This window comes from Halichoeres trimaculatus, unplaced genomic scaffold (assembly GCF_033239565.1).
Source record: "Halichoeres trimaculatus isolate MK-OKI-2021-1 unplaced genomic scaffold, fHalTri1.1 fHalTri1_scaffold_22, whole genome shotgun sequence".
Taxonomy (NCBI): Eukaryota; Metazoa; Chordata; class Actinopteri; order Labriformes; family Labridae; genus Halichoeres; species Halichoeres trimaculatus.
The window spans coordinates 22192237-22204166 of record NW_027437200.1 but is presented as its reverse complement, the minus strand read 5'-3'; the positions used below and the strand labels follow the sequence as shown (position 1 = coordinate 22204166).

At 39.0% G+C, this 11930-nt stretch overlaps 1 protein-coding gene across 1 annotated transcript; it reads right to left on the bottom strand.

Annotated features, from left to right (window-relative positions):
- Positions 1-2982: 2982 nt before the first annotated feature.
- On the bottom strand, positions 2983-4311 carry LOC141784542 (GTPase IMAP family member 7-like). The gene is made up of 2 exons (XM_074662380.1): positions 4278-4311; positions 2983-3842 (listed from the first exon to the last, which is right to left on the bottom strand). The coding sequence occupies exons 1-2, from the start codon at positions 4282-4284 to the stop codon at positions 2983-2985; spliced, it is 867 nt and encodes a 288-aa protein (XP_074518481.1). The 5' UTR covers positions 4285-4311.
- Between the last annotated feature and the right edge of the window lie 7619 nt (positions 4312-11930).

Sequence of the window (11930 nt, the reverse complement as noted above, 5' to 3'; positions counted from 1 at the left end):
GTGGGGAAAAGGGTATTGAGCGCGTCAACTTTTTTCTCATCACATTTATTTCCAAAGCTGCAATTCAAACAAAATTTCTCCCAGACATTGGTGTTAACTCAAATAATCCACACATGAAAAGAAATCACAACGTTCAGGTCCATAAATAATGATTATGGTGAATTAAGTACGATAACACAGGAAAAAAGTATTGAACACACCATGGAAAGGCTGTATACTTTGGCAAGGAAATGCACCATACCACCTAAAATCTGTCAGTAATTATTACTTGAACTTCCAATTAGTGCAAACCAACATCAGCTGGGCTAGAGCAAATTGATGGTCCTATAAAAAAGATGTTTTTTTTCACCAAGCAGTTAAATAGCACACACCTCATGATGGGTAAAGGCAAAGAGCTCTCTGAAGACATTCACAACCTGATTGTTGCTCAGCATCAGAATGGAACTGGTTACAGACTTATATCAAAGCACCTGAATATTCCAGTCAGCACCGTTGGGGCCATTATTCACAAGTGGAAGAAGCATCACCTTACCATTAACAGGCCACGCACAGGAGCTCCTTGAAGATTTCAGACCAAGGAGTCAGAAAGATAGTCAGAAGAGGACTCAACCAGCCAAGGACCACCCTGAAAGTGCTCCAGAAAGACTTGGAGGCAGCAGGTATATTTGTTACAGAGAAAACAATAGGCAATGCACTCCACCGCCATGGCCTCTATGGACGCTCAGCCCACAAGACTCCACTCCTCAAGAAAAGGCATGTTGAAGCTGGTTTAAAGTTTGCTAAACAGCATCTTGACAAGCCTGTAGAATACTGGGAGAATGTTGTCTGGTCAGATGAGACCAAAACTGAACTTTTGGGCTGTCATACTACAGACCATGTTTGGAGGAGAAATGGCTCTGCACATCAGCCAAAAAACACTACACCAACAGTGAAGTTTGGAGGTGGAAGCATCATGGCATGGGGTTGTTTCTCATCTCATGGTGTTGGCAAACTTCATATAACTGACGGAGCAATGAATGGAGCCATGTATGGGGAAATTCTTGATCTGAATCTGCTGCCATCCACCAGGATGATGAAGATGAGACGTGGCTGGACCTTCCAGCAGGACAACCATCCAAAGCACACGGCAAAGTTGACTCTCAAATGGTTTCAAAAAAAGAAAATCAATCTGTTAGAACGGCCTAGTCAATCACCTGACTTCAATCCAACTGAACATTTGTGGAAAGAAGTAAAGAAAAGGGTTCACCAGAGGGCACCAAAGAATATTCCAGATTTAAAGACAATCTGTGCAGAGGAATGGGCCAAAATCACACCTGAGCAGTGTGGGCCATTAGTTCAAACATACAAGAAGCTTCTGGAAGCTGTCACTGCAAACAAAGGCTTCTCCACTAAGTATTAGATGAGTCTCAGTTAGCGTCTTCAATACTTTTTCCTGTGTTATTGTACTTAATTCACCATAATCATTATTTATGGACCTGAATGACTGAACAGAGATCTAAACTCCTCAGTGAACTATGGTCTTGTTCAGGATCCAAGCGGCATCAGGAGTTAATGAGTTATGGAGCGCTGAAAAAGAACTTACGGCTTTTGGTGTGACTCATGTTTCCATCAATTCACAAACTTTATCATGTGTCATAAAGTCAGAATACAATCAGTCATTAGCAACCAGTGATAAGACGTCCTGGTTCAAACAGAAAAACACAATAAGCTGATCTTTGGACACCTCCATGATCTGATCAAAGTTAATCTGGAGTTATATCAAGGCTGCTGGGTAAAGTCTGTGTTTTATAAGGGGGTAGTGGGTGAAGTCCAGGGTCAGGGTCAGGGTGTTTAGTGGCTGTGGATGAGGAGGAACACAGTGGATATAAGACCCTGCTTTGAGGTGCTGCACAGAGGGCACAGGCTGTCTGTTTATGCTACGTGGCATATGTTGGCATATGTTGGCACATGTTCATCTCCTGCGCTCTCCGGGGTGCAGGAGATGAACATTTCCTCTTCACTGTCCGGCAGCTCTGTTAAAGGACCACCTCCACTGAACGACCTCTGTTTTCAGGGCATTGACAGTCGCTGTTAGCTGCACATGGAGTCTTATAGCCCGTACAATTTTTTAGTTTGTACGTGTAATTTAGTGCTGGTTCTTTAGGATGTTGGTAGACCAGACCCAAAGTCTTTGAATATTCTCATCATTGCCCCATTTGCAGTTCACCATATTGTCGGGTCAGCTGTGATGTGTTTACAGCCTCACGGAGCTGTTTACAGAATCAGTGATAAAAATGTTAAACATTAGCTTGTTATCTAATTATAAGAGAAAGAATCAGAAAACCAGTCAGACAAAGCTCCAAAAATGGTTGATAAATAAATAAACAGGACAAACCATGATCACATCAAAGAAACAAGATGAAACAAGAAGAGATGAAATATTTTTCAATTAAAATACCTTTATTCAATCAACAAACATCTACAAAATGTAAAAAGTCTGATTACATTTCATTCTTCACTTTGGAAAGTTTCATCTGTTGCTTCAACATCAAACTGAAAATCTAAGACAAGCAGAGCGGGTGTGTGTCGTACCATCATGTGAAGTCCAACATTTAGACTGGCTACACAAAAAAAACACGACCACAAATGTTTCATTAATCAACAACAACAGCTTCTTACAGGAGAAGGAAAGAAAAATCACAGCTTCACGAGATTACCACTATTTGTTCATGTGATATGCAACACAAATACAAAAAAAAAAAAAAAAAAGGAAACTTGTTAGCATTAATGTTCAATTTGACTCAGGAATTGTAGCCTAGTAAAGCAGCAGTTGTCAGATACCTTTGAGCGAACTCATCAGAAAAACTGCATGATAATCTTTTTTTTTTAAATATGCCCTCTCCTCATATCTTTAAAAAATTAAAATTTTCAAGTAGTAATGAAATAAAGGCTTCTCTGATTTCTGGGCTTCAGAGTTTACATTTACACAAAACACATTTGATTCTAAAATTCTTCACCGGTGTCCTCGGTTTCCTCATCGCCCCCCTCCAATATTCCCTTGGTCATCGTCAATATCGTACCAAATAAACTATTAAACAGCATACTTAATGCCGCATCTTTGACTCTACCAAAAATCTTTCTCCAAACACTTTCTTTGGCCTTTTTCCTGACTTCTTCTTCTGGCATGCTTCCAGATGACTGTCGAATGGTTTCCATCTCTTGTTGTATTTCTTCCTCCGCTTCTTGCAGCATCTTGTTGGTGTAGCAGCGATTGTTGTTCTTTTTTATCATCTTGTTGATCGTCTGGAGCAGCTGCTCTACCTGGAACTTGTTGCTCCTGTAATCACCTGGTGGTTTATCTTTCCAGTATTTGTTGTCGATGACGTGACAGCGGCCGCCGCACATCCTCAACAGATCTCTCAGGCTCTCATTGTCACGAATGAAATCTTTGATCTTCTGTCCTTCTTGGAGCTGATCACCATGAGTGAAGATAAGTGTTGAATACCTGAAGGCCTCTACAGAAAAATATTCTTTTATTTTGGTGATGACAGCCTGCTCCTGCTCAGTGTATTTCTCCACTTTGAGCAAAATGAGGAAAGCGTGAATCCCAGGAGCGCTCTCTGTGACACACCTAACTATCTCAGCTTTCATCTTCTCTTCAGGAATATCGGTGTCAAAGAAACCTGGAGTGTCGATCAGAGTGTATTTTTTACCACTAACAAGTCTGGTTTCTGCTTGACACGTTTCTGTCCCAGATTTGGCAGAGCCTACATCCTTAAACAGTTTCTCTCCAAATATGGTGTTAGCTGTGCTGCTTTTTCCTGCTCCAGTTTTTCCAACGATGGCAACTCTTCTGTCGGATTCTGAAAGAGAAAAATATAAATTATCTCTGCTCTGGGGTTTTTAATTATACTTCTTCAGACCCAAACCCAGAAAAACTGGGACAATGCTGATTGTGTTGATGTAAAAAAATAAAAAAGGATGTTTTTTTTTAATTGTCTGAATTGACATGAAACAAATATGTGACATTTTTAAAAACAAAGTGGAATCTTAACTTTACTCCTGACTTTGAAAAAGTGTATTTTTGACTCACAGGATAAAGATAAATTTGGACATTAGACTCCTCATGTCACACAGACAGGGAAACTGACTGCTGAATTTTGTTTTGTACTGATCTAAAGGAATAAGTCGACAACTCATGAGAGCATTTACAGTTAGTGTGGTCTCAGTGAGCCTTTCCTCATCGTGAAAAGAATAAACAGAATCAATAAAAACTCAAAGAATAAACAGGAACTTACCGGCCATGTTGTTGAAAGAAAAGCTGATAGGTTGCAGAACAAAAGCTCTCTGTCTCAACCGTTTTATCTCCTTGAACAGGTTCATGAACCGCCCACGAGTCTGATAGAGGTTCTGCCCACGAGTTACATCACTGATGTAGTTTTTTACTTCCCATACTGACTTTTCTGTGAGCAAATAGATGATAGCAGCCAGCAAACATAGCAGTCAGTCATTTCACAGTGTGTATGTGAAATGTTGAGGCTCATTTGATTTATTTTTATCCTTTGTTAGAAAGAAAAAAGAAATCTTTTTACAGTCAGGCATAAAGTTAAGTTTCACTTTTGTCTCCATAAATAGCACACTGTACTTCTTTCATGCTGTTTCTTTAATTTTCCTATTGAAAAGTATTGATTGTTGTTACTTGTGAGAATTTTAGGGTAACACCAGTGAAAAACTGACTTATTGTGGTTTTTGAAAGTGTTCATATCTCAACTTCTTTGACATGTTGTCAACGACAAAGTGGTGAATTTTCTTGCTGTACAGCACCGCTCACTATAATGTCTGCCTTTGCAGTGATGGAAGATGTTTGGTGGTTTGCTGGAAACACTTTAAGCCTTTAAGCCCTGGCCTCTTCTTGGGGTCTCTGTTAGAAAAGTGACATAACTCAATTGAAAAGAGTATTTTTCTGCATCTATGAGGTCTATTTGAATCATTCTGGGGTCATAATAAAGGGAGCACTTGAGCAATTTGTTCAGAGGTGTCAGTATTGGTGTTTGTGTCACTGGCTCAGAGAGAAATAAGTCAAGTAAAGCTTAAGCAGAAAGTTTGGTTGACTTGCAGGAGCTTGTAGCAGAGTTTCTCTTGTTAGGGTCCTCGCCTGAAGGGAGTGGGACTTCTTCTCGCTCCCAAAGGGTGAGGACACTTTCTTTTTCTTCTTCTTCTCCCCTCTACTATTTGAGCTCTAATCTGACCCCCTAAACGTGCTCAAAAACTCACCAAAATTGGCACACACCTCAGGATTGCCAGAAGTTTCAATATGATACCAAACTTGACTCCCAACATCCCATAATTTGCTCTCTAGTGCCACCTAGGATCACTAAAATGGACCTAGCTGCCAGTAGGACTGTCGTACAGAGATCAAACCAACGTCAAAACCTTTGTCTCATTGAGACACAAAAATCATACACTGATAGTCCTGACATATTTCCAAAAGGAAGTCGGCAATTTGCCTTTTAAAATAATATTTTGCCACATTTTTACCCTTTCTAAAAAAAAAAAAAAATCTCTGACGAAACCACAAAAGGTATCAGCTCGAAAATCGCCAAAATGACAGACTGGACCCTGCTTTACAAAGTTTGATGAGAGTTTTGATGTTTCACACCCGTTTTCGAATGACAAGCCCTCAACATCGATGAATCATAAGAAGCCCTCTCAGCTCCCCCATTAAGAATGAATGGGAGCAAAAGATCAAGCTGTTGTATTTGGGCCTCTAGACAAAAAAAGTAAAAATCGTACAGCTTTAAAAATGACACGGATGGATTCCTGGTAAAATTTCCTACAGGAATATCTTCTTTTTACACACATTAGGTCAACATTCTATTAAGGTCCAATAATAAGCATTAATAAGACCTTTGTAAGAGCTTATAAGATGCTTTTTGACATTATTATTTGTTTATAAGACTAAATAACTGCTAAATAAGTGTTTAATAAGGTCATTGTAAGGGTTAGGCCCCACAGGTTAGGTTTAGGCATGGGGCCCTGAATGGTTAGGTTTAGGCATGGGGCCCTGAATGGTTTGGTTTAGGCATGGGGCCCTGAACGGTTAGGTTTAGGCATGGGGCCCTGAAAGGTTAGGTTTAGGCATGGGGCCCTGAATGGTTAGGTTTAGGCATGGGGCCCTGAATGGTTAGGTTTAGGCATGGGGCCCTGAATGGTTAGGTTTAGGCATGGGGCCCTGAATGGTTAGGTTTAGGCATGGGGCCCTGAATGGTTTGGTTTAGGCATGGGGCCCTGAATGGTCAGGTTTAGGCATGGGGCCCTGAATGGTTAGGTTTAGGCATGGGGCCCTGAATGGTTAGGTTTAGGCATGGGGCCCTGAATGGTTGGGTTTAGGCATGGGGCCCTGAATGGTTAGGTTTAGGCATGGGGCCCTGAATGGTCAGGTTTAGGCATGGGGCCCTGAATGGTTAGGTTTAGGCATGGGGCCCTGAATGGTTAGGTTTAGGCATGGGGCCCTGAATGGTTAGGTTTAGGCATGGGGCCTGAATGGTTAGGTTTAGGCATGGGGCCCTGAATGGTCAGGTTTAGGCATGGGGCCCTGAATGGTTAGGTTTAGGCATGGGGCCCTGAATGGTTAGGTTTAGGCATGGGCCCTGAATGGTTAGGTTTAGGCATGGGGCCCTGAATGGTCAGGTTTAGGCATGGGGCCCTGAATGGTTAGGTTTAGGCATGGGGCCCTGAATGGTTAGGTTTAGGGGAAGGGCTGGGGTAGGGCTCATGAGAGACAAAAGCAGAAGACAAAAAACAAAGAGGGTTAGGGTTAGGTTCCATACAGCTTATAGATTAAGTTGTCTTGTAGAAACTATTACAATGACCTTATTAAACACTTATTAAGCAGTTATATAGTCTTTTAAACAAATGATAACGTGGCAAGGACCCGTTGGTTGCCGATTGCCGCTATATCTGAATCTGATGTGTAATACACCTACATTTATCCATGATAAGCACTTCATTTTATGCCTTTTGCTACAAAGCAACCTCAAAGTCCCACATTTGGAGGACCTGAGGTGTTCATGAGTTAATTTATTTGGCCCACACATCAACCTTTGTACCTTTGTATGATGAAGTCCACCAGGAGCCTAAAGTGCACTCTAAAGGCCACAATGGCTATAAAGTTTTATTTTTGTTAAAATGTTGATGCTGAAAAACTTGGAGCAGCTGGTGTTGACCGTTAGTCAACATGAAGGTGAGCTTGACTTAAACTAATCTAGGCTGGTTGAGATGTTTGATTACTCTATTTAGACACTACCACACCACTACCTTCAATGTGAGTTATTTGTCTAATTTTTATATAGATACGTTCACATTTAATATCAAAATATCACACAAACAATTTTGACACAATCTTTTATTATTTTTCGTTTTTTCCATTTTTAAAACAAGAACAGAAAAATATGTTTTTTCTGTTTTTCTGTTTTTCCGTTATTCGTTTTTTTTGTTTTAACACAGAAAAAAAAGTCCCTTTTTTCGTATTATTTTTGAGTTTGTTTAGAAACAGAATAACGAAAGAACAAACCATACACGGATTAAGTCGTTATCCGTTTTCCGATTTTGGATTCTAAAATGGATACGGAATGAACGAATGATACCCCGATAGTGTTCAAACCGCTGCGTCCATGTTTATCATATTGAGCTTTACAGTCTATGAATGTCACTGAGTGAGCGATCCAGTTTGAGTCATTTCATGAACACACGAGGTGACTGAAGCAGCCAACAAGACGTATTGAGTGAGAAAAAAGGAATAAGATTAAGTTGGCTTGATAGGCTAGTTCCGGCAGTGCCATAAATTACATATATCAACGGAGGAAATGCCAGTAAAATCAAAAACTTTACCAACCATGGCCCCAAACTCACCTGTTGGCTGCTCATCCTGCCGTGATTTTTGCGCAGTCCAGGGCGAGTGATGCTGCCCTCTTTCCTGGGCTCCTTGCTGTATCTATGATGTAGATCTATGGGCATCAACAGTGCCACCAGCTGTTGTGGCGTGCACATTGCAGAACATTGCTTGAGTCGTGTGCTGGCGTTCATGACTAAATCTAAGTCCTGCGGATGCGGATCAGAACAGCCGAAAGTTACTGCCAAAAGTCACATGACTGCAGGAAGATCGTGCCAAAAGTCACATGACGTGATAGAATCATGTCAAAACTGTTTCTCCAACTTGCAGATTTTTTTCTCCGACTTGCAGATTTTTTTTTAACTTGAGAAGAAAAAATTAAATCTTGAACAGTATTTTTTTTGTACTTGAGATTGTACTTGAGAAAGATTTTATTTTTGCGCCTCAAGGACATTTTCATTTAAGTGAAAATACATTTTTCTGTATTTGTGGGAGAGACATTTTTTTCATTAATAAAACTAAATACATTAGTTGTGAATTATGTTTTGCTTTTGCAAATCACACTGAGTTTGTTTGTGAATCACTGGCCGCAAATAAAACACAGTTTTTGTGTTTGTGAGGATTTGGCAGTAATTTAACTCCATAGTCAACCACTAATGGGTTTGTTTTTGTTTGTTTTTTTATTAGGATATTTAAAAGTTAATGATGTTTCAATTACAATAGTGAAAATGGGAAATACAATTTCATTGCATACTACTGTGTTTTTTGTGAGCCATGCAGAAATAAAGTCCCGTCTTGTCAGCGCCACAAAACAGGATAAAAGACGCATTTGGACAAATCAAATGGGGCTCATCTATCAGACAGTAAAATGAATAACTGCTACATCTGCTGACTGCCACCATCCACATGAGAAAAGTCAGTATGAGGAAGAAAAAACTGTTTCAGTGACGTACCAGTAGGCTGAACCTTTATCAGACTCGTGGGCGGGACATGAACCTGAAGATAAAGCAGGTAGAACCAGAGAGTTTGTTATTCACCCTGACAACTTCTCTCCAAGCACCATGGACGGTAAGTTCATGTTAAATCTTTGAGTTTTTATTGAAACTTCTCACTAAGAGCGCTCTTAGACCAAATTATCTTTTAACGGTCTCAGGAGTTGTCGAATCTCACTCCTTCAGATTGGCACAAAATAAAACGTAGCAGTGATTCATTTTACTGTCTGTGTGAACATGGAGTCTCATCTGATTTGTCAACATGTATCTTTATCCTTTGTCAAAACTATACTTTAAAAAGTCAGGCTTAAAGTTTAGTTTCACGTCTCTCTTAAAAACAAAAAACAAATTTGTTCCATGCCTATTCCTTCAGAGATTCAATGAGGTTAATTGTTACACTAGCACACATTTACACATGGATAACATCAAATTTCACAATTCTAACAAGAAAAGAAATTAAAACTTAGAAAAAGGGAAAACAAAAACAAAAAAACAAGGCAATTCTTCTTTCTAAAAAAATGTTTTCATTTGTTTTATTATTATCATTATTATTATGAAAAATTGTTCATACTACGGATGAGGATGTTTTTACATGGTTGTGGCAAACATGTAGTGAATCTTCAGATTCTTTTGAAACACAGATTAAAAAAATGTTGAATTGAACCGCCCTGAAGAACAGACAAGAACAAAACTCGTCTTTTTTCTTTTGTGAGCTCTGAGATTGTTCCGTCACCAAACATAGAAATAAATGGAAGCCTTAAACACAGACTGTTTATTGTAGACTTTACTCATGGCACCTAAGGGATGAAGGATTTTAGGAAAGATGTAATTGTGATTTTTATGGCAGAAATTACGATTTATATTTGAGTCATGATTTTTTTTTTTTTTTAATCAAATGAAGCTTCAGTGAAATATTCACAATGAACAGGAACATTTACAAGCATGAAAGAAAATCAAAAGCTTTTGCTGTAATGCAAAGATGATAACTAAAGAGCTGCTTCTTAATGTGTTTATTAAGAAGAAACACGCATATATATATATATATATATATATATATATATATATATATATATATATATATATATATATATATATATATTAGTGCTGTCAGGCGATTAAAAAATAAATCTAACTAATTACAGGATTTGTAATTAATTAATCTAATTAATCGCATTTTAATCTCATTTCTCCTTAAGGTCCCAAAATAAAGAATTTGAATTCAAGGACATTAAAATTACATTAAAAGACATTAAAAAACATTTAAAAATAAGGTGGAAATATATACAACACATTTTTAGTCACCTGAGGCATAAGGAACACATGAAAAAAGTTTTATGGTTCTATCTTTACAAAATCTACACATTCCTGCACCTAAGATAAGCTGATTTGATTTTTAGGACGGTTTTTGCTTCTGTCACATTTTTACCTGATGTGGACTCAATTTTCACTGCAATATGAACTTCTATACTTCTATGAGGTCAGGAGAACCAGGGCTAAAGGCTAAAAACTGTGAGGAACTATGTACAAAACACTTTTTTCAAGTCTTGGATCAAAGAAAAGTGAAGTATTCTCAGTTTAACATGCTCTGAACACAAACTGTTGCTCATTGGTGCAGAGCAGCCCCAAGCTGAAACACGACACCAGAATGATGGAAGTAAATTTTCAAAGAACTCTTTAGATTTAAATACAGGACAAATATCGATCATTCAGGGCTTGTTTGATGCAGTAAAAAGTGTAGAATTATTTGTTTTTTACAGAATTGAGCCAGAGCAAACGGTTGATTTTCTGTAGATTTTCAAAAAGGACGTGTGAATAAACGGGATGTGGACCCACTCTGGCTTCCCCCAGTTTAAAGCATGTTGCTGAAGTCAGGTGTGATACATTCAGGGACCGTCGGAAATTTGAAAATCTGACGAGAACACCACTTTTCCAAGTAGCACAAACGGTTTGTTAATGCCAGACATTTGAAAATAAGTGTGTCTTTGAACGCCCCGCAGGTTTTGGATCCAGATTAATCTGCATTATTTTTTATAACACGTTAATTTGCGGTGTAATTAATTAATCTAATTAACGCATTAAAATGACAGCCCTAATATATATATTTAAATAAAAAAGTAATAATAACAAAAACAAAAGTCAACAATTCCAAAAAGGAAAAAGGATCTTGCCTAATGGTCTTACACTGAGGTAGGTCGGTCAACGTCAGTCTTTTATGGCTCAACACCTATAAAAGCAGTTCAAGCCCTGATTTCAACCCTTGGTTAAGAAACCTGGACTAATTTTGAAGAGAAACTGAAAAGTAACAGTAGTAAGATTCTTACTAAAATAAGATCACCCTGCTTCCGCCTTTTTGAGAACAGAAATTAAAATGGTAGGTCACTCGTTAACGGTTCAGCAGCACCTGAATAATTGCACAGCTATTCTGAAGGACAAATAAAATCTCAGAAGGTCTTCATCAACAGTACTTCACTGAAATCACTCTCTACAGATTGTTTTTTTTTCTGTCTAAGAAAAAACAGAAGGTCAACATTTGGTGTACACACGCGCGCACACACACACACACACACACACACACACACACACACACACACACACACACACACACACACACTTTCCTCTGTTGCTGGGTTAGCGTGGCTAGCTCATCCATCCCACCGGAGATAGAACCTACGTTCCCAATAACAATGGATGGAAGGACAAGTCCATGTCGTCGCTTCTTAGCCCACACCTGAGAACCAGCACATCGTCCTCACCTCCTTCTCCTCACTTTGTGGGGAAACATCCGGCCTAGCACCAGTTAGCATTGACATGCTACAGGCTGCTAACAGCTAATTTCACATGGAAACAATGCAGCCATGGTTACATGTAGGATCTCGTGACAACCACAGGAGAAAAAAGTAAAAATATCACTGAAGACACAAAACCAGTTAGGTGTCCATGACCAACAATGAACCATACAAAGTAATGACCCACTCCAAATACAAAGATGATGAAAAAGAGACGAAAAAATTACAAGGAACGGACAAAGAGAGAGCTGCAGCAGGCAGCTACTTGGGCAGCGCCTAGCA